Source organism: Haliotis rubra, unplaced genomic scaffold (genome assembly GCF_003918875.1).
Source record: "Haliotis rubra isolate DU_JTF1 unplaced genomic scaffold, ASM391887v1 Scf292, whole genome shotgun sequence".
NCBI lineage: Eukaryota > Metazoa > Mollusca > Gastropoda > Lepetellida > Haliotidae > Haliotis > Haliotis rubra.
Genome location: NW_025766960.1, coordinates 41,677 through 65,819, shown reverse-complemented (window position 1 = coordinate 65,819; position 24,143 = coordinate 41,677). Strand labels below are relative to the sequence as shown.

At 39.8% G+C, this 24,143-nt stretch overlaps 1 protein-coding gene across 1 annotated transcript; it reads right to left on the bottom strand.

Moving 5' to 3' along the window:
- Positions 1–371: 371 nt before the first annotated feature.
- LOC124282056 lies at positions 372–4,593 on the bottom strand. Its single transcript, XM_046718025.1, has 4 exons — positions 4,398–4,593; positions 3,127–3,264; positions 2,285–2,399; positions 372–955 (listed from the first exon to the last, which is right to left on the bottom strand). The coding sequence occupies exons 1-4, from the start codon at positions 4,591–4,593 to the stop codon at positions 802–804; spliced, it is 603 nt and encodes a 200-aa protein (XP_046573981.1). The 3' UTR covers positions 372–801.
- Positions 4,594–24,143: the final 19,550 nt, after the last annotated feature.

Here is a 24,143-nt window from a genome sequence, read left to right as displayed (position 1 = left end):
AAAGAAATCTCATCAAGACTGTGATACGAGAGGGATGATTTTAACTTTCCAGTGGTCAAGTATGACCAGCAATATCCTGCAGCCCAGGCCTATATTTCACAACTTTTAAAATTCAATCGAGATTTCAAAGTGCGCAAAACTATCACGCTCAATAGTTGTTCAAGCAAGCTTCCAAACGTTAAGGCTTCAGTTAACATTTTATGGTAGATATGTGGAGAACATTTCAAAAGCTGACGCATCGGTTACAACAATGATTATGGATACACTTACGTCTTTGGCTACAGAGGTTCAGGGCAGTTTGGCAAAGGTCAAGGCGAATATCATCAGATGTCATTTGTGCACAAATGGATTTATTTCGAGTGCTATCATTCCGCAAATAATAAAAATAGTTCAACATGATTCATATCAGCCAATTGAGGAAGAAAATACTTTTGTCTATTGTTGTGTTTTGATGCTGTTGTTTTTTTGTTTTGTTTTGTTTTATGCATAAACAACCTAAGCCTGACATACGTCGTTTTGTATGTATCCTTTTTCGGGTGAACAGTTGAACTTGCTGTACATGCTTTAAGCATTATTACCATTTGATAGTGTTTCATTTTTATATACATGCCAGCCCGTGGTATATCGGAATCGTACAGTCGATCCTGCTGTTGGCAGAGATTTGTAACAAGTTGCTATTACGCTATAAAGTGGAAGCAACACAGACAGAGAACAAGGGTAGAGTAAAGACTGCATGCTTTGGTTAAGAATAAGCGATTATTGTGGATCCATTCAACATTCATTGAAGTTGTTTCAGAGTATTTATCGCACTGATGAATTGATATATCTAGCATCATATCTGTCCTCAGCCATCTCTGTATAACAAGTTTCTGATATTTGTTCCACTGTGGTCTGATCCAGAGAGGCGTACGGTTCATCACGTGTCGTTTCTAACGCTTTGATTTTCATCTGCAGCCTGAAAGGTGCAAAGTTAAATATTAATTCAACATTTCCATGCGTCATGAAATGGTAACATGATGAGCAAAAGAGAACTCTTTCGTTAAACTAGATCGTCTGTTTGCATTTGCAACCAGCAAGGGTTGCAGGTGATGCAAAACATGAAGTCACCACCAGCGATGTCGTCGAGAATGAGGTTTTGGATTCATGTCAATTAGGATGATAACTGTTTCAGATTATTTGTGTGCAGTCTGATGTCATAACTAAAGAACACATACATTCGAGGACAGAATAGGATCGCTGAAAGAACATATTTCAGTTAGGAACGACTGAAGTGGATATTGGGTGTTAGTTGCCTTATGTTCTCTCTCCGATTACGATGTCACCACTCGGTGGTTCTATGGACAGCTGTTCACAACATTTTTCTAATACTCTTCAGTCTTCACACTCTTCACATACTCTAATAATCAACAATTATAGTTCTGTCAATCTTTCCACAATCACAACACATTTCTTTATTCTATACATGTCATACTACATGTCTGGCTGATAAATAATCGGCGTTAAGTGGACATACATTAGATATACAGGGAATAATATATATTCATACAAAAATCGAAAATTAGGAATGGAACTGTACTGAACTTAATTCCAAGGGGTAAAGCTGAATAGGGCACTTCGCGAGACCTTAGTATTCCCGCACATTTGGTCCGCTCTAGTAAAGTCATATTAGGCGGTCGTGCAATTTGAGACCAGAACCTGTTCTTGAATATACGCTTGTCACAGGAAATCTCGTACCGGAAGTAAGCTGGATTCCGTCTCTCACATCGCAAGTTGGTGCCGGGAACCGGCTTAGTATCGGAAGTAGCGCCGCGCGAGACTTACAGGCCCTGTGGACATTGCTGTTCAAATGTGAGTGAGTGAGTATGGCTGTACGCCGCTTTTAGCAATATTCCAGTAATATCATGGCGGGGGACACTAGAAATGGACTTTACACCTTGTACCTATGTGGAGAATCGAATCCGGGCTTTTGGCGTTATTAACGAACGCTTTAACCACTAGGCTACCCCACCGCCCCTGTTCAAATGTCATTTCTGTCAGCGACATGCACCGGCAACATGTTTGAATACGGCTTGTCGACAAACAATGAAAAGACAATAGATAGTATCATACATTTTGAGATAGTTCAGAGATAGAGGAATTTCCTGTACATTTCTGGACATTAGATAGACTGTACACATGTCTTTTTTGTCCCGTATTATAGATCTTGAAAGAAACAGAACATTTTATCTCTCCCATTCAATATACGCTCGGTAGTCATAAGTGACAAATCTAAGATGTTACTCACCTTCTGATCCACAGAGAAGCCACCAGCACAATGATCAATATGACAACTCCACATGAAATTGCAACTGCTAAAGTTATGGGACTAGAAGGTCCTTGGTCAGTATTTATGGCGCGGGCTGAAAATGCAATGTTGACAATTAACTGATTTGCAAACATGTAAGGACGTTACATGCAACCTATTTCCAAAGACACAACAAAATGTAGTGGCTGGGCAAATTACGAATTCTCACCCTTGGTCAATCGCCAAGTTCAAATCTATTGGAATTAGGAAACGTAAAATATTGAAATACACAATGCCATTTGGAAAGTGGTGAAATGTAACATAGTGTAATCCCAAATATAACATATATTATATAAAATATTGAGGACAATCCCTCAAATTTGCACACTGTAACAATCGCCATAACAATACTGAGCAGTTTTAGTGGAATCTATGCTTGAATGTGCACTTTACTCAGATGGTTAAATATAAAATGGTTTAATGTAATATTTATGAAATCTAGATAAAACATTTAGTTGATATAGGGACATTGCTTCATTAATAATACGTTTTCATCTCCAGATATTCAGAAAAAAGTTTTTGTACAAGAACAAATTTAATTTTTTGTTGGCCTAATGCGTGCTTTTGCTTAACAAAGAATAATAAAAACCATCTGCGTTGTTGTATTGTCAACAATGAATGCTATGTTCGGAAAGTTATATGATCTGATACCTGTAAGCTTGGTTTTTACGGTGGGATTGTCAGGTGGTAAAATTAAAGAAATACTCATCCCTTTTTACGATTTTCCTCACTTGTCGTTGAAAATACACTGTATCCTTGTTTATTGGATATTCTGTACGTACGTGTCTGACAATTTGCGCCGAGGAATCCATGACTGCATCCGCTAGAGCAGTGTCCAGTGATCTTGTCACATACTTCCTTGTTATCCAGACAGTGACATCGTTTGTCACAGTTGTCGCCAAACCAGCCGTCACTGCAAACTATATAAGAAAGATGGTATTGGTCGCCTCAATACACTGAACTAAACACTGAAAAATAGTGTTGAAGATCCACTCGCCCTCTGTCGCGAATAGGAGGAGGTCCCTATCTGTTAGTAAGCTGGTTGTATATCGTTTGTTCTTTGACTTGATTTATAAGACTTATTCATCAACAGGCCACTGCGATGAGCGGAATATTGTTGATTGAGGCTTAAAATTACAAAATTGCATTCCAATGTTGGGCTAGAGTGTGCAAAACATCGTTGGCCCAGCGAAACATCCACGAACAATTGAACTTCAAATCCACATGGTATTAATTCCGCTTTCTCAAATACTTTCTGGGGATATAGGACAATTTCTGCCTTGATAGTATTGAGGATCATGGTTAATCTTTGAGACTGGCATTTTAGTACATTTGCAGGACCAAAATTATATCTTTTGGTACGAATGTTTGTGTTGCTTGGTAATCCAGTACATTTGAGTGAGTGAGTGAGTGAGTTAAGATTAACAGTCACATCAGCAATATCACAGCCATATCGTGACTAAAAGGACTTTTAAATTCACCATAAATATACGTAAGTTATGAACAGTCTGTCAACAAAGGACAGTAAAAACCACTAGAATATCACATATATGAATCTAAAAGTAGTTTTAAATCTGAAGCATGCTAATTGTAGAAAATACAATATAAGGACAGGCCGTATATATTGCCAACAACTGAAGGTAGATCACCATACTAGGGACCATGAGGACTTACAGTACATTTGCTACCTGCGTGGACCCTAATAATCCAGTCCAAACGAGGAATGGACATGTCTTCACCATTTAGAATCAAGCCAAAAGGTACTAGCACTGATGAATGGTTTTGGAAGATTAATCCTCAGTTAACATATTGGCTTTACATGAGGCATTTGTTATGTCACTTGTACCAAATTCAAACAATGTATGCAATGACGTTTACATAAAATGGTTATGTTATTTGAGGCCTGGTTTACAATATAAGTTATTTATGAAATATGAACTTGTGAAAGTAGTTGGTAACACCTTAAGAAGAGAAATCAGATGTACATTGTTATTAACTGATTTGTGTAGTTATGGATGCTTTTGCTGATATTTGGCTTTAATTGGGTACATACCAAATATCTGCACCTCACAGAGAGTCAGAAACTCTTGTGGTGTCCGTATGGTAACTGAGGTTCCTGATAGTGGCTGTCGGCAGGCGACGTCTGTGACATAATCAGGTCGTTCAGTTGATGACCAACCGTAGCAGACCTGGTCGTCCACCAGAATCACCATGCCATCATTTCGATTTGGCTCTGTAAACACACACATTTCGTAGAGTTAATATGATAAAAGTTTGTGATGAGTTATTTAGATGTTTCAGTTTGCTAACGTCACAACGTTTATACTTTATTGGCAATTGGACTTGAGATATTGGACGATCTCAAAAAGCATCCATTTCAGGTTCTGCATTTATCTTAATTCTTACAATGTTAATATAGACCCCACAGTACTCACGTGATTTGCGAAGATAGAGTTTCATGTGGTGTATTTTATCATGGCTGCTCGTATTGAGAAATACAGTCCATGATGGAGTCATGTCTCCACCGTCAGTGTGTGCACACGGACTGTCATTGAAGCGAGTTGAAACTATTCCATCCACCGCGTAGTCCGCTGTGAGGTTCAGTGGCTGGGACGTTTCAACACGTTCATAGTAGACGGAGGTCTGAGTCACAGGTCTTAGCAGTGCAACGTTTTCTGAGGAAAGAATTCATTTAAACCAGATATATTTGAATAATTTAAATGACCATTATCAATCTAGAGACAATATACATTAACAGATGCATTTCTCATGTATTAACATGAAATAGTGGTATTAAACGTTCAAGCAACTTAAGAATAACCCTGTGAAAATGGTCACGTTCGAATGGTAGGAGAACGTGTTTGATAAACAGACAACAGAAAATGTACAGGACATCAGTAGAACAGACTGCATAAGACACTAATTCTTAGTGCATGCACATTTCCCAGGGTCCTCTTACCTATGCTATTCCGTGTAATACATCGCATTGAAAAAACTGTACGATAATGTGTATCTGATGTAGATCATGTTGTTAACAACTGATTTGAGCTGGATATGTTTAAACTGTAAGCTACTATCATCATAGCAAACGCTTCAAAATCGAAATTCGAAAATATGAGAAATTGGATTTGGAAAGAGAGAATGCATGTGTTTTAAGAAGACAAAATGTGTTTATTGATGATGTCAACATCACTGCTCACGTTTCTGGCAGGTCGGACCGAACCATCCCTTGATGCAACCGCCGTTTCGGCCACAATTGCTTCTGCAGGTACTTGCATTGTAGCAATGGCATTCTCCAACTGCAATAACATAAATGTTTCACTTCAAACTCAAGATACAAAATGAGTTACTTCCCCTTCCTTTAAAATGTAGAATCTATGGTACTATAGTCTGTTTACAGTGAAAACGTACCGATGAATTTCACTCTAAACAAAAAGGTAAATCGAATAAAGTGAAATTAAGATTGCGAATCCTCATAATTTTACCTTGCCAATTGAACATTCAAATCTCAGAATTTTATTCAACTTAGGATAAAAGTTGTTTAACAAACGATCATAGTTTCAAATCGCTATTATTGGTTTGTATTACAAGGGGTATGCACTTTAAATGAAACATCAAGAACAAGTAGGGTTGGTGTAAGTTAACGCTCATCACGTACCGCACGTGCATTTGTTTCACTGTTCCATCTACTGCGCTCACCCCCTTGTAATACAAACCAATAACAGCTATTTGAATCTATGATCGTTTGTTAAACACCTTTTATCCTAAGTTGAGAAAAATTTTCATTTGGCAAGGTAAAATTATGAGGATTCGCAATCTTAATTTCACTTAACTTGATTTACTTTTTTGTTTAAAGTGAAATTCATCGGTACGTTTTCACTGCAAACAGACTATAGTCAGCATCATGTTAAAAGTGTTGAAACGGTGTCATATCACGGCACATTCAAAGGTCAGACATAGAAGTGAATGGTTTTATCGTGGCGGCACCGGGGCAGTAATGTTTTATGTGCAAAGCATTATACTTTATTAACATCACTATGACATGTGTATTTTATACATTTAACTAAGACATAAGTTAAGAGAAAGCTCTTGAAAGAGTTGCCACATATACTGAAGCACCTTGAAAACGCAAAGAGATTTTTTTGGTATATTTACATAAAACAAAAACGCTCAACAAACGTGAATGAAGTATCTAACATTTGGGACCCGGATTCGATTCCCACACATGGGTACACCCACTTCTGGTGTCTCCCGCCGTGATATTGCTGGAATATTGCTAAAGCGGCGTAAAACTAAACTCACTCACTCTAATGTTTAGAATGTTTATTCAAGGCGTGTTTTAGACCTATTGTCCGAGTATAAATCCATTGCCTGTATTTTTTACGCTGACAGAATCGCTAAAACATACCTTCCCCACGTTACATTGACAACGCTATGTGATCTTGAAAATAGAAATGCACGTGCATTGCCTGAGGTCTCATGCATTTAAGGCAATTGCATCAATGGGACAGAAGCGATTTGAAACAATGCCACGACTGAATTTACAGGAACGGGAACGTGCTTTTGGACTGTTCGGTGCAGGGACTTCACAGACAGCCGTTGCCAGGCGTTTTAATGTCAACCAATCAACCATAAACCGTCTTCTCAGTAGACATCAACAAACAGGAAGCGTTGCAGAACTGTCTTCGACCAGGTCAATTTCCGGTTACAACAGCTAGACAAGACCGACAAATTCGACTGGCGCACCTCCGAGATCGCTTCAGGACGGCAACAGCAGCGAACACAATTGGCAGACATGGGAGACCAATCCACCCCGTTGCAGTCAGACAGCGCCTTTGACACCCGGGATTACGATCCCGACGCCCCTACCGTCAGGGTCGGCGCCGATTTGCGCAGCAGTATGGACGTCGACCACGGCTTTTCTTCCGTAGAATTATGTTTTCGGACGAGTCGAGGTACTAAGTTTCCTTTGTTGATGGAAGAGAACGAGTTAATCGGCGACATGGTGAACGTTACGCCAATGTATGTGTCAGACAGCGAGATCGATTCGGTGGTGGCTGCATGTGTGATGGTTTTGGTAGCAAAGAGCGCACGTTTTTAGGAGCGATCTTCACGCTAATCAGGACAATCGCACAGCACAGCGCGATGTGGATGAAATTCTCACGCCTGAATTCCATTGCTGAGCCGTCACATACGTCCAGCATGATAACGCCCGCCCCCATGCAGCAAGAGTGGACCAAACCTTTCTTTAGTAAACTGGAATCATTGTGATAGACTTAAACCCTATTGAACACTTGTGGGACGAACGTGGGAGGCGAGTTTACAGACGTCAGCCACCGCCAGCCAACGTTGCAGAATCGACCTTGGCTCTGCAACAAGAATGGAGGAACATTCCTATGGCCTTTATCACTCGTCTCTTTGACTCCATGGCCCAACGTATCCATGCCTGTGCCAGAGCTGATGGAGGCCACACGAGATACTGACTGTGATAACGGGGGTGCCTCAGCTTGGAAGACGTGTGCGTCTCCTGCCGACAACATTCCATTTCTTCTTCAACAGGCTGAATGCTTATTCCATGTGCTTTTCATAAATAATAACAACTGTTTTCATCTTATGTGTTGTTTTATTTTGTTATCATATCAAACTCCGTTATGCGTTTTCAAAGTGTCTCAGTATGCATGACACGTTGCCATATTTGCATTATAATACAGTCGCATGAAATTCATGTTCAAAATGAAAAAAAACAACAATTATCATATCTCACCAACTACTGAGAACAGCATGAACAGCACAAACACATAGAGAAGCCACATTGCTTTTTGTACCTGTAGAGCATACATAGATGAGAAACAAAATACTTCAATTCAGGAATCTCAGTCACAATTCAGTTGAAGTTAAACATCGTTGAGTGCCGAGAGTGGTTGGATGGGTGACCATGTTTGGCAGAGTTTCTTACCTTGTAGTGCCCCACAACGAAGCACATGTGATACATGTGGTCTCACCTTAGGTAAGTGGGTTTGCTCAAAATTGCCTCTGTTCACCCAGCTGGATATGGGTACCCGGTGGGTTTAGTGACTATTAACCTTATTGCGCCTCACAGAAGCTTGGGTTATCCGGGGTAATCATGCGCTTTATAAATGGCCATCATTAATTAAGAATCTAAATCAAATCTTATGTTTGTCACAACATACTAGTACGTATATGCTTTTGAACACTTGGTTGTGGTCACTCTTAGCGTAAACAGGGTGCAAGTACCATTGAAAAGTCGCCCTATACAATAAACAAGAAGTTGTAATCCATAAAGTCTTTTGTGTTATTATTGACTCACCAACTTCCAGATTGCCGACCAAACAATTCGATATACATGCAGCTGCTTGTTACTATCAAACAGCACATTTAACGGAATCAGATTTAATCATACCACGGAGCACAACCATCCAAACCATCCTGGAAGTCTAAAATTGTTTCGCAAGTCTAAATCAAGAAAAGAGAGGAGATAACATCGATCTGTCTCAATGAATTAGGATATCCAATAACGATTTTATTTGGACAAAATTCCGATGACAAAAAAGCGCTATGGAAACGTCGCATTTGCGTCGAATGTCCATATACAGTGAAAAAACAATGTTTTAGACTTTACGTTCTATTGCCATTGCATTTGTACTAACATTAAGTGACGTCATAGCAAATTTAAATCATAATGACGTCATAATTTGTCATAGTCATATATATGTCAGAAATGTGAAGGTTCACATAGACAGTGCTAGTGGTTAAAGCATTCGCCGAAAACCCGGGTTCGATTCCCTACATGGGTACAATGTTTGAAGCCCATTTCTGGTGTTCCCCGCCTTGATATTGTTGGAATGTTGCTACATTGCGGCACGAAATGACGAAAGTCACTCACTCACATCACGTACACATTTGCTAATGTGTCATTCTGTAATTTACCATAAATGTTGAGCAATGGTACTTTTTGATTTCATAAGTCTTTGATTCTGCTACTACAAATATTCCTGAAAAATCAGTTTGATATCTGATATCTATACATATACATACAACCAGAGCATTGGGAATGTGAGTGGCCCTGTGGCCTCCACTACAAGAAATAAAGATTGGTTGATTGAACGAGAGCATTTCACGGACTGAATGACCAATGAATGAAGGATCACGTTACTCACCTACATGTGTCGTCGAGCGATGTTTGTGGTAAACTGCTAAATACCTGTCTAAATTAAATCCCAGCCAGGATTGCCCAACTGATAGAGAGGATACAATGATACTGCATGTTATCTTTTCAGTGAGGAAGGTGATAGGGTATGTCCTTGTCGAACTTAAGGCCGGAAAAATTGTTATCTATGTTATCTGACATTAACAATTATGCGATGTGAGGAAATGTTTTATGACAATCAGTCGACCATGCATTTAGGTTAGTAACTGTAACGCGAACCACATTGAATTTACATATGTGACTTCCTCGGTCGATGGTCACGTGGGGACATAAAATATATGTTTTTTTTACGGTATATCGTCAGTATGTTTGATGTTTATTTTCAAAAGCCTTAAAAAATGCACCACCTATATTCCATCATGAGCCCGGGTCCTGAGTAGGGCTGCGTAATATAACCGGTTTATCGGTATTTACCTGTTCAGACATGAAAACGATACGTATTGCGATACGCTGATCGAAAACCGGTATTTTGACATGCAATCGGAAAACTTCGTAACACTCGGAAATCTTCGGATATTTCCTTTTTTCATTTGTGCCAAATATTATTCACATTTTTATTTTTAATCATGAATAAAAGTTGTTATTAAAGCTTAATCAAGCATAGTGATTTTGCTGTGTATTTGCTCTATAAATCAAGCATTACCTCGATTATAAGTAGTTTTTACTTCACGCAATATATTGCAATACATGCTTTTGCATCGCATATCACAATATGAAAATTCTCTGCAATACCCACTCCTAGTCCTGAGAAATATTTGCAGCAGCATGTATTATCAATTGTTATGTCAAGTTATTTGTAGACACATTTCAAAAGGGACACCGTGTACCAGGATCTTTTATTAAACTACTATGCCTCAACACTCATGTAAATTACACGGTGATACATATGTAACTGTATAATTAGGGACCGTTCATAATTTATGGCTGGGGGGGTGATGATGATTTTTATGGAGAAGCATGTACAATGTGAATGACCCCCCGTAAAATTTATGTACAAAGTAAGTGACCCCTTGCATGTCATGTAAAAAGTCAATTACCCCCCTCCCCCTTTCCATATTTTTAAAGCATATTTTTAAACTAATTTTATGTACAAAATTGCTGACCCCCTAGAAACATGTGTACAAAATCATCATTCCCCACCCACCCCTACCCCCACCAACCCCATTCCACGTATCATGAACGGTCCCTTATTGGCATATAATTTACATCGCTGTCAGTTAAAATATACGTACCGCTTTCCGTTGCTTTTCCTCTACCTATGCCTATGGTACGAGGTGACTAACACAAGTGCAGCAACCAAAATAGTACGATCTAATGAACCATATCGTTCGTCTATTTGGTTTGTTTTAGTTATTTAGTGTCTTTCTAGGCGCGTCCCTTAAGATGAATAAATTTGATCAACCAGTATATGTCACATATGCCTTTTAGCAGAAAATTCTTGTGTCTCTTTGGCTGATGGTCTTCTTGTACCTATTGATGGATATAACTGCAGCATCTCCATGTTGATGTCGTATCAGATCTTTGAATGAATTTTAGAAGTGATGCACATAAGGCAGAGAGATTGTTTGGATGTCAACTTATTTACTATGAGGAACACAACGTTTCGGAGTATATCCTTACCTGATGAAGGAGTAAGGATGTATTCCGAAACGTTGTGATCTTCAAACGTCACTTTAAGTAAAATGATCACAAACAAATTGCAGAAGACAGAGTAAATGGAAAACATTTAAGTAATCGTTCCAGCATCAAATCGTCACAGTTCTCCCTCTAGATCCAATCGATGAATATATGGAATTAGGCATCAACATCCTGAAGCTCATGTGGATCTGCCCCAGACTGAAAAACACAGGTACGTTCTATTCAGGCACGTCACGACCAAATATCTCCTGGTGAAGAGACCACTCTGCGTTCACTTTTATGCATTGTTACCATACACTGTCTATTATTGCTTTCAGCTCCCAAAGAAAATGTTGGGCTTTCATTCTTCACCCGGAAGACCACCAAGGCAAACAACCGTGTAGAATCATGTATCAAACCATCTTATCTGATTGTCTCTGTATTTATGCCACCAAAGTTATGCTGACCGTGGTCACCAGGCTCGATGACCAGGGAAAAAGGGTGATTACGTAAGAAACTAGTCCCATCCGGGCGGACGTGATGTTGAGTCTCCATTTCTTGAATTCCCACCATACTGCGTACTGTTAGCCTGTCCATGCCCGTTCCCCATCCCAATTCTATTCTGTAGTGACTGAGTAGTGAGTTGGATTGTTTGCCCCTTAAGCAAGAATTCAGCACTATTGTGGAGGGGAACATCAGAAATTGGTTTTGACGAGTGCATGCATTAACCACTAGACTACCCAACCGCCCCTCAATTATGTAAGGAGGTGGTGTTCGTGTGGTCGTGTATTGAAGAACCAATGGGATGTCCTCCATGAGGTTCGTCCAACTCGCCCAGTATTTGTGACAGATAATCAACTTGGGAGGAAAAGGTACTCCTCCGTTAAACGTTGAAGTTCGTACCGACTTCATTCATGTTTGTAGGTGCCGAAGCTGAAGTCTGTACGAAGTGTTTTCGAGTAAGTCCCTTTTGCATCAAGAATATGTTCCTTATATAATTTATATCAAGCGACTGGTTGAATTCCAGTTTCTTTCAGAGAAGCAGAAATCAGAGTAGAGCCACCAACTGTATCAAAAAGATTTCAGTCTATCTAATCAGATTTTTAACTGATCGGATGTGAGGAAGTCAAGGATATACGTGTATATCCTTGATATACTCAGTATTAGATACGGGTCAATAAAGCTGGTGATCGGTGTTAAGAATCCGAGTGAAGAGGCAGGGTGGTAAGTATATCCTGATCTGAAGGACTTGGAATTCATAATACATGCACTTGACTGACAATCGGACATATTTCTTGAATGTTGGGTGGAACTGGACATGAATCCAAAGGATCATCCAGTCCCCAGTCCTGTGTCATGTTCAAGGTTTTCAAAATGATTTCATCTGGAAGTAAATCTGTAGTAACTTTGTGTTGACCTGAACTGTTGACGCACATACTGTCAATGATCTGAGAGTACCGTGAAAGCTAACGGGCATACGTAGTCAGGGGTGGTTTCTTCCAAGGACCATCTCTCTCAACTACCTCCTCATGCCGATGGTTTAATGTATTTGCCCTCACACCTTCTCCCCTGTAACACCTCTATATCCGGATGTTGTGCCTGATGACGTGCACATTTCCTGTCATCAACTTTCCTGGATGAATTACTGCAGACATCGCGTCCTTTTTTGTATTGAAACAACACCTACGAGTGACATTTCAAGAGAAAACACATGAGTGCATATCGCATTGCGGAGTCGTCCGGAACCGTAGCTGTTTGGGACTTTGTCCTGGACGTGCGTGTCCCCGGACTTATCGTGGTTTAGGGTGTAGCAATGAGATCCATGTGCTTCCTAACATCGTCTTTCCTTAAACGCATGTCCCTGCATCTTGGAAAGTTTCTTTTCCATAGCAGTTTACGCCACTGTTGGTGACCTTTCGATTTGATCGATCAGGTATGTATCGTCACCATATTCGTCTCTACAAGGCTGCTTCATTACATATAGAAGCTTCCACACAAGATGATCAGCAGTGTACGTTGTATTACAAATGATTTACTTGTTTAATATGAAATTTAAATGGTTGGCTCAGTCTCGACACCACACGCCAGAGAATAACCAGTCCAGATTATTCACCCTGATTTCATCGGGCGGATCGATCAAAATAGGGGAGAAAAGTGTACGAGTGGATGACGGAATATCAGTGTCGACAATAGGTGTTCCCGAAAATGCTTACAAGGACACCCGTGGGGTTTTGGTTGGGAATTTGGTTTATTTAGTTTGTTTATTTGTGTATGTGTGCGAGCGCGCGTGTGTGCGTGCGTGTGTGCGTGTGTGTGCATGTGTGTGCGTGTGGGCGCATGTGTGTTCATGTGTGCGCATGTTGTAATTATCAGTTAAGTACTTTTCGAGTATCGACAAAAAAATAATGTAAGTTGATGAAAAAAAATAACAGACGATTATTCTATTTATTCATCCTATTAAGACACAAAACGTCTCCTGGTAATACGACCGTTAAAACATTGCTCATAAGGTAAATAAATCGTAAATTTAAATTATAAGTATCGTATCTAGGTATCATGTCTGAAGTTAATCCACCCAAGCGAAGACCTACACGGCATCGTAATATTGCAGTGCCTCAACGTCTCAACGTTGGGACGTAACCATCACGCATACACCATACGTTTATGCAAGTAACTTTCTATTGCATAAAGTCCTTGATAAAAGTCAACTACCAGGTTAAGTAGTATTTAAAAGAGAGGATCTCCACTATAACAGACAGCATCATTGGCCCGTCACGACTATAGGTCAGGTTCGAATCCAAACTCATGTACATTCTATAAAACCAATTAATCTTTTCCCCTTTTCGATATTGCAAAGTTTGTCAGGTAAATTGCTGTAGATACTATCTGATTTTCAAATACGTATACACTTGACAAAACAAACAAACATGTGTGTTTAGACATACTTTACAACTGTGCCCATTGTCCATTTGTACTCTTCATTATGAGATATTTTATACCAGGAAGGATTTAGTTTATCTCCCTGTGACACATATATGACGCATACTGAACAACACCTACCTGGGGTTCTATCTAAATAATACAATGACACAAATCAATCGATTTGAAATCAGTCTCAGTTTTAGCTCACACATTTTTAGGGTATTGGAAGTATTGTCAGTAGGAACGCATCGTAGGCACGGGTTGTACATTAAGTGGTTGGTCTAAGAGTGGATTTAGTTCGAGAAATTTAGTTGTTACATTTCTTAACTTCAACAGAACTTTCGTCAGATTGATGGTGGTTAAAATGGCTAGACAAGAATTTGTTATTCGTTAATCGGTTGTTCGATTTCATAAACTGAAAACTCATTCAAAGAAAGCGCACACCAGATGTTTGGGGAATATTTTCAAAAAAGCAAAGTAAATACTTTTGAAAGTGTTTTATACTGTGACTTATAGGTGTACATATTAGACAAACACTGGTTGCATAATAGTAACGTTGTTAGTTAGGTGTGTGCTTTCTTTTACACGTCAGTTTAGTTGGGTTTTTTAGCCTTAAGTTTGAAGTGATTCGAAAGTTTTAAGTCAAGTAAAATTTTGATGTGTTTTGAATACATCCATATTTTTTTTTCGTTTGCCTGATAGTCTATTTTGCTAGCCTGGAATTATGGGTGTTCTATCGCAAATTGTGTTTTGAACGTTATATAATTATCCTACCCAATCTTTCGTTTTTAAGGAAGTCACCTACATAATATTCTCTCACACAAAAAAATAAAAATAAAATACGTATACGTACATGCATTGGTTGTCAGCGGTGGTTGTTAAGCGCTGCTGTCATCACTCATGGCTACTATCTGGTTAACTCATAGCGTCCTTAGTTACCGGTAGAAACACACAAGGAATGATGTGATATAAACTTGCGTTATTTCAGCTCACATTATATGAACGTAACACCATGGAGGCCATCGGATTGGTCACAGGTCTTATTCTGGTTCTTCTTGAGGGTAATTTGCCCTCAGTTGAAGTTCAACAGATAATTTTATACCAAAGGTATTTATGAATAATGTCACGGGTTTATTTATTGCCGTGTGTTTTAAAAACTTTAATCATACATTTAAAATTATTTGTATAATCATCACATGTCCGGCGAGCTTCGGATCAAATATTATCAAGCTACGATTTATTCATATCACCAAAGAGAAATATTTATATGTAATAATAATTTTGTAGAGTGTCTAATATCCATCTCAAAGATGCTCAGTGGCACTAAGGACATGTTTAACGCTGTTACCCAAGCTGCCTGTGAGGCGATGGACTGTTAACAGCCAAAGATACCCTCCCCCCCCAAAAACGCATAGATGTATGCAGCGCAGGATAGGTACATTCGGATAATTCATTTGCGGAATCGAGCTGCTACTGCAAGTGCAAGTGCAGTGCCTGGTTTGAGGAGAATCTCGACGCAAACCATTCGTAATCGTTTACGAAAAGCTGGACTTAGAGCCAGAAGACCCTATTTTGGCCCTGTGCTGCGACGATTACATCGACGTCGACAGGTCCAGTGGTGCAATAATGTTCGATTCTGGAATCTACAAAACTGGCGACGTGTATGATTCAGTGACGAATAACGCTTTCCGCTTCAATGCCGTGACGGAAGAATACTTGTCGCCCACGTTGACCGGACCGATATGGTGGTGAGAGTGTCATGATGTGGGGCAACATATCCTACACGCATAACTTTAACTTTGTGCGCTTATGTCAATTTAACTGCTATTCTGTAGAGGGACGAAATCTTAAGGATTCACATGGTTCCGATCATTGACCGCAAGTGGGAGGTGTTCCAGCATGATAAAGCCAGGCCCCACACAGCACATGCCACTATTCACTATCTTCCAAATGACAACATTACGGAGCTTTCAAGGCCTTCCAAATCGAACAACCTCAACCGCATCGATCATGTGTTGCATTACCTCGGCCGACGTGTACGTGAACGTCAAACGGCACCCTAGACGTTAGATCAACTGAACTGTCGAAGGCATTGCAAGAGAAATGAGCCAGAATTCCACAAGGTCAAATTCAAAGACTTATTCAGCCCATGCCGAAACGGTGCAAGGCATGTTTGGGGGCTCGTGGTGACTGAAAGTCAGTTCCAATGGTTTTAGGGAGTATGAAGTGAAACAATAGGTTAATTAAGCCATGTTTATCAGCCTCATCCATGGTGATTACAGCTGATTGTTATAGCTCTTCTAAAGGAAGCTAGATATGGTGATCAAAATCAACATAATCAACCAAAGTTTGGATGACCAACAGCCTATCAGTCATGTCCAGTTTCCAGTGTGTGCAACCAACAAACGCAAGTGCTGGAAACAGTTTCACATCAATAGGGCCCGTAAGTAGGCCACGGCATTTGGCGAGACCTTACGTTGTTTAGTACTTCCAGTGACAAATAATGTTTCATACCTTTGGTCTCATGGTTGTCAGTTGACAATATGGAATGGATAATCCTTGCAGGAATAACAAATTTCCAATCTAACCATGCCAAAATTAGCCAAATATTACCACTGTCAACAGCTGTGACATCCAGGAATGCTTGTACACTTGGTCCGGTCTAGTAAAGTCATATTGCCGGTCGCGCAATTTCGAACCAGAACTGGTTCTTGAATTACGCTTGTCACCGAAAATCTGGTACCGGAAGTAGGCTGGGCCCCGTCTCGCATATCGAAAGGTGGCGCGCGCAAAGGGAACCAGCTTAGTACCGGAAGACTTACAGACACTATTTAAATTGTTTAGTCTAATTAATATATCTATGGGTAGTCAGCTGTACATTTACGTTACAGGCAGTCTAAGTAAACACTGCTATACTGAGTCTAACAAACCCGAGCAGAAGGTCGCGCCAGCTAACCTTTTGAACTGACCAATGAGAACACCGCTTATCAAATCGCGAAAGTTAACATTCGCACATACCGTTTGAACTTTTACCTCGAAAACGTCTATACTCGAACGATTCCGAATGCTTTTTCAACGCACGATCGCTTCCGAGTGATACGGAGGACGCCATTATTCATAACAGTGAGTAAACAGTCGCTGAAAATAGCGTTTTGTTTGTCAATATTCTAGGATGTCATCTTGCGGAAATATAAGCTTACAGTAGCCATGTCATCAGAAACCCCTAAGCGTATATACTGCAGGTCAAATATCTGTTTGATGAGGATTTTCGTTTGTTGAGAGATCAGTGTAAGCGGCCCGGGAAGAGAAAATCCAAAATCATTTTGTAAGTCATTTTGTTTCAATATTGGTTAAATCCGGGTTTTTTGGGTGCCCCCGCCGTAATATTGCTGGGATAAAGCGACGTAAAGCCTCTCACTCACTAATTGATATTGACAGATGGTTTCATCTGCCTCTATGACTTAGAGGCTGTATATGGGCCTGTTCCAAAGATCTTTATAATTGTTGCTGTTTTCCTCAACACACCTCACGTAAACTCAGCTGTTTCAGATAGCTTTTCCAGAGTCTTTGCTGGTTTAATATTGCACTTCGTATGGTTGTCACTCATTCCTGTACCGTCCAGCCGTGCAGAACCATCTACAGAAATTAACAATGTCACTGAGATTGTGTCCAACATCCCTGTCTCTGTTTAGATGTATTGTTTTCATCATTTGACATGCTTTACTGGAGGATCACCGGACAAATATATACTGAACATCATTGAAAATGCACCACTGACAAAAGTTCAGATTACTAAAAGCACGTGTAAGGAATTGATATTTTTTAGTTGATAAGAACAGATGGACGACTGACAAAAGCAACAACACAAAAAAAAACGCTCATTCATGTAATTGTTCTACAGTCAGAAAGGATCAAACACACGTGGGGTCAAATCGAAAAGTCAACATCGCATGTGACCGCCATTTCCGTTGACACGTGAAGTGCAACGTCTCCTCATTGAGTCAATAAGCGTCCGAATAGAGTTCTTGAGGATGGCATTCCACTTCTGCAGTAGTGCAGCCTCAAGTTCCAGGATGTTTCGCATCTGTTGTCGCCGCGAAAGTCTTTGAGCAATTTCGTCCCACGAGTGCTCAATGGGTGATACACCTGGCGAGTGTGCTGGCCAATGAATAACCTGAATGTGTTGCTGGGCCAGATACTGCATGGGAAGTCTAGCTGTGTGTGCCCGTGCGTTGTCCTGTTGAAAAGTATGGACATCTTGGTGTGATTGAAGAATGATACGACGTAATTCTGAAGAATCTGGTCACGGTAGCAAAGGGCATTAACTCTCCACTGACAGACATGAAGGGCAGTTCTGTGATTGTAACTTACTGCACCCAAGACCATCACACTCTCACCACCCTACGGTCTGTCTGAACCACACACTGATAAGCATATAACCTTCGCCACGTCTACGCCAACCACGTAATCGGCCGTCAGCATTACGTAGGTGAAGACGTGACTCGTCAGTGACTATCACACCATGCCATTGTTTTAAACTTTACTGAACATGCCTGTTAGCCAATTGCATATGCTCATTACGGTGTCTCTCAGTCAGAATTGGTCCAACGTAAGGACGTCGAGCATGGAGCCCTGTAGCGTGTAGACAGCATCGCATGGTGTCAGCGCTGGTATCTATGTGTATAGGTGAGCAATAAAATACTGTCATGAAGAACCTCCATGTTAATGAAACCACGCCCTGCCATTATATTTGATAAATACAAACGAATGAGTGAAGAGCGAGGGTGGTGGCATCTAATTTCTGCACCGGGTTTATGTGTCAACACCCAAGGTTGAATGGTTGGTTGCTGGTTGTTTAACGTCGCACTCAGCAATAGTCCAGCTATATGGCTGTGGTCTGTAAGTAATCGAGTCTGGACCAGACAATCCAGTGATCAGCATCATGAACATCGATCTACGAAATTGGGATACGATCATATTTGTCAACCAAGTCAGCGAGCCTGACCATCAGATTCGGAAGTTCGAGGACGAAATTCCCAAATTGACATTGTTCTCTCATGAGATATGCACTGTCCACACAGGGACCTACTCACTAGTGCTGTAAAATTTAAAAAATTAAAATTTAATATTTTACATAGATATACTTCCCTTCTATACCGTCGTTAGCAATATGCTAAATGAGTACCAAATCATTAGGTTATAACTGCGCGTACATGAACAGCAAGCTAAGTCTATAATGCACCCGTGAAGATCCAGGTTAGAATTGGTCTTCAGCAACCCATACATATCGTAAGAGGAGTCAAACGGGATCGGGGTGTAAACCTCGCTGACTTTGTTGATACATGTCATCGTATCCTAGTTTATAGATCGATGCTCATGTTGTCAATCTCTGGATTGTCTGACCCAGATTCGGTTATTTACAGACCGCCACTATATAGCTGTAATATTGCTGAGTGTGGCGTTAAACAACAACAAAACAAAACTATTATAACGAACACTCTCATGTATTCTACATTTGACCTCGACTACAAAGAATGTACAAGCATGCTTAAACCTCACGCTTTTTGCATGCTGTATATTTTCCTGATTATATAATACTTATTTAAATATAATTCTACCATGAATTCAGTAAATACTGTATTGTGATTGATTATTTAAAGCCATTCAGGGGTATATAATCACGTTATATACCTCTGATTTTCCAACACAGTATGTATATTTTTATATCTTTCAATAACGCGGTTATGGTAGATCGGAGATAAACATACCGTGTTGGAAAATCAGGGGTGTATAACAAAATTGTAATAGCTCTAAATTTGATTTAAAACCGAACGCTTAGGTATTTCGTTGTATACCTCTGATTTTCGAACACAGTATGTTTATCTTCTAAATATATCTGATCAATACATTCTTCTGTATTATTCGCTAGTGCTGGTATTGGCATGCAACCTGCAATACGATACATCACGATACTAAAAGTTTAGTCACGACGATATATTGCCAAAGTATTGTGCACTGAAGCTGCGATAGGATACGAATCCCGATACAAGGATGGCGATACGATACGTATCACGATACTAAAACTTTAATTCTAACACAAACTATAATACGCCTTAACATCAAAACAAAACATTTTTAAAGTATTTCGTCAAATTCCGCCAGCGCTTTCAATGTTCACTGGAAAACGAGATAATTAAGTTTATACACGGACTTTGTGAATGTTGATAACATGTGAGCGCTATGTCTGACAGCTCCTGACGCATGACTTTCCGAGAAAACGTTTACTTGTGAAGGGAAAATAAGTAAGCATATATTTTAATCATCAAACAAAAGTAAGTCTATTTTTCTTGACAGATATCGCTATTCGGCAATATTCAAAGTTAAACATCGATGTATCGTGGCCCATTTGAAGTATCGTATCAGGATATACGACAATGTAAAACTTTGCATCGATTCACTGTATCGGCAGCCCATGGATCGAGTTGCTTGCTCAGATTTAAGCCTGTTGTACTCGTATTATACAGGAGTTCGGTCATCTGAATTATGGATGTACTTGATGCTTGTATCATTATTACGGTAACTGACATTCTTAGTCAATAATTTTTTAATAATGTCAACGCGTGGATATGCGTCAACTTGGGAATTAGCTCATAATTAAGGTTAAGTGTGCGTTCATGAAGACGAAGGCATAGTTGAGTTCAAACGTCTTTATTACATGACAAACAAATACACAATACATGAGCGAGGTGAGCGGAGTACCTGCTCAACCCAAGGGCGTTTCCTGCATTACCCTGCTCGTGGTCGTCCCAACAGACAGTCCAAATACCGAACTCGTACTCCTTCACTGTCTGGATGTGAGCATACTAAGTATATATATACAGTTTTTGACAACAATGGACAGGCGACGACTCATCAATGGACAGACAGAAAAACAATAGCACTTCCTTGACCAGTTGATGTGATGGCAGACACGGCCAAGGGGGATTACCAGTAAAGGTTATAAATGTCTTATACAATAATTAATAGGCTGACGAGTCAATTTACAATGCGGTAGTGATAAGGATGTACAGTAGTGATTAAAATACATATATATATATATATATATATATATATATATATTACAATAAAGTCTCACATGTCTTGACAACATAGTTTTGGACTTTTTTAAATATTTGGACGATGGCTGTCCTGAATTAGTCCCTATAACAATAACAACAGGACGGAAAGGTATGTAAATGCTAGATTAACGAAAACACACTCGTTTCGACGTAAATTTATAAAATATCTTGGAAGTGATCCCGTCCGTTTGGTTTGACGTTTTTGCGTTGCTATACCCATTAATGCATGAGCACACCGGTTTTTATAGGATTGTACACCTATAAACGTATAAACAATAAAAGGAATGTCATTGCTTAAGTATACATGTTTCGGTTCGAAAAATGTATATGATAATAAAACAAGTATACATTGATGGATTGGGGGCTGAAGGCTTGATCTTAATTCCTCACTGGCTGTCCGAATAACATTATGATACAGTGCAAAAAGATAATCCGATAAGGGAGATAAACACAGACACCCCAATCCATTCCTGACCAGCTATTTGAGTCAGAAACGGACCGATGAATTGCAAATTTTATCATTGTAAAAAACTGCCACATAAATATAAATAGTGGGCATGTTTATCATTTACTAATACCCAACAGCTTTCTTATATTTGAAAATTTTCCGGACTCCACCAAAAAAGTTCTTTAAAGGTCACATGCAACGTAAAACACAACTTTGCAGATTCCGTTACCTTTCGGTATGGACTTACCGAAACAAATCATCAAAAATGCAAATTCAACTTATAAAGTTGAAAAATAACGTGATGAAAAAACCCGTGCGAAATCGTAGTTCAAACGATTCACTTATTTTCCCCTAGCGCTTGGAGGAATTGAAGTGGTTTCAACAGCTGGGCTGCGCTCATAGCACATGCGCAGTGAAATAGGTTCGCGCAGCTTGGAAGCGGGTTGTCCGGTGAATACTCGGTGAAGGCTTTGGTGTGAGCTATTTTTCTAATGTTTTGTTGATATTTCACAGGCGCGAGCTTTTTATATGTTATTACAGTAGATTACCGATTTAACTGTTTATATAATTTCATTTGTCTATTTCACCACACGTTCTTCTTACCCAGTCACTTTCTCAGTTCGATACTTAAAAACAATGTCATTATTTAGCGTTGACAGAATTTCTAACTGTAATATAGATATGTCGTTGTCACAGACAAAACTCAATGTCAATGTCAATTTGAACTTAACACCTATCAGGCTATACACCATAAACAAAACGCATTGATTTATGTCCCGAGTTCGGTCTCTGGCACATTATGTAATTACACAAACAGGCAGGTGTGATACTTGTACACATGTCATGTTATGATGTCTGTTGATTGCAAAATGTTTTACACAAAAAATGAGCATGTATTTACAAAACCCAACATCTCTCTATATAGACACACACAATGAGCCGCGAGGGCATCTCCAAATGAACCAGCCGTTACACTTGAGTGTACACCCACCCGCTCTGACTGGGTTCGGTATCCCGGCTGCTTCGATTCTTGGGAAGTAAACCGAAGTACAAAATATTGCACTTTTGATTTGCGATTGTACGCTTATAATTTTGTTCATATTTTTTTTTCATAACCAGCAATGTATATTATATGTCATGAATAAGTGTTAATTGTGTTTTATTTATGTGTGATTTTATGGTTGCATGTGACCTTTAAGAAACTATCATCATTGAAAACGCAAAAGTTGTTATCTGTCGCGGTGGGGTGAAACCGCAGAAACAGAACAGCTAGTCATGGCGGAGGACATCTCAAAATCTATTCCGGGAGACCTGTCGGTTCCTCGTCTGTCGTAGTGTCATAGTCACGACTTAAAGGGATGACAAGTGATGCCACAGTTGCCTGTTGTAAGCCATCCCGAGACCAGTAACCTTGTTGAATGACGTCAGCTACCTTGTTGACACAGTTTTGCCAAGTTTCAGTCGTGATTTTTTGTTAACCAAAACCTCTACGTCACGTAATCTAAAAGTTGTGTTTGATCTTGCAACATCTCCTTTGACAATACCCCATATAATTTCAATGGGGTTAAGGTCACAGTGATAGGGTGGAAGTCGCAGAATATCGTGACCCTTACTTTTTCTGTAACTGTCAACTTTGAAGAAAGGTTCACCTTTTGGGGTTTTTATGATCTCATATAGCTGAGGCTTTGTTGCCTTTGAAGGCCGTGCGATCTGAAATTTGACGAGCCATGATATCATATCACCCTTTCGACTGTTTGATGAATGTTATAATGAAATGATGGGGAGAAAACATTATTTCTGCTTCACATTCTCTCAATTAAATCCCTTGAAATAATTTTGAAGTCATCGGATCGGATCATTCTAAAATGGTTATAATCTTTGAAAAAAAATATATACAAATAAATGTAGGGGAGAAATCCTTTTTTTATCAGCAGCATAGGAGAAGGCACGGTCTCCATATTTAGCTTGTTTGACTTTGGGGATAACAAGAAGGTGCTGATTCCCTGATCTCAGAGATCTAGATGGTGCATAAACCTGAAGAAGATCTGAGAGGTAGACTGGAGCCATGTTAGTCATGCACTTGTATGCGAGACAGAGGAGTTTGAAGGAGATTCTGTGTTTCACGGGCAGCCAATGGAGGTCTTTTAGAGTTGGTGTGATGTGCTGTTTTCTGGAGATCAGGGCCTCGTTCCTCAAAGCCATCGTAACCCTAAGATCATCGTAACTCCCATACTTTAACATAGACTTACGACGGTCGTGGCGCTACGATCGCTTTGAGGAACAGGGCCCTGGGAGGTAATGCGCGCAGCTAAATTCTGTATGCAGTGGAGTGACATAAGATGGAGATCCGGCCAAAAGGCCGTTACAGTAGTCCATACGAGGTGTGACTAGGCTCAGGCAGAGAGTTTTGGAGGCATCTTTGGTAAGAACGGTCTGGCCTTATTAATATTGCGAAGATGGAAGTAG

Coding starts and splice junctions, on each gene's coding strand:
- LOC124282056 (XM_046718025.1), bottom strand. CDS start 4,593: ATGTGTGTGTTTACAGAGCCAAATCGAAATGATGGCATGGTGATTCTG. Junction 3,265..4,397: donor CTGTGAGGTGCAGATATTTG/GTATGTACCCAA, acceptor TTTCTTATATAG/TTTGCAGTGACGGCTGGTTT. Junction 2,400..3,126: donor CGGCGCAAATTGTCAGACAC/GTACGTACAGAA, acceptor TTGCATTTTCAG/CCCGCGCCATAAATACTGAC.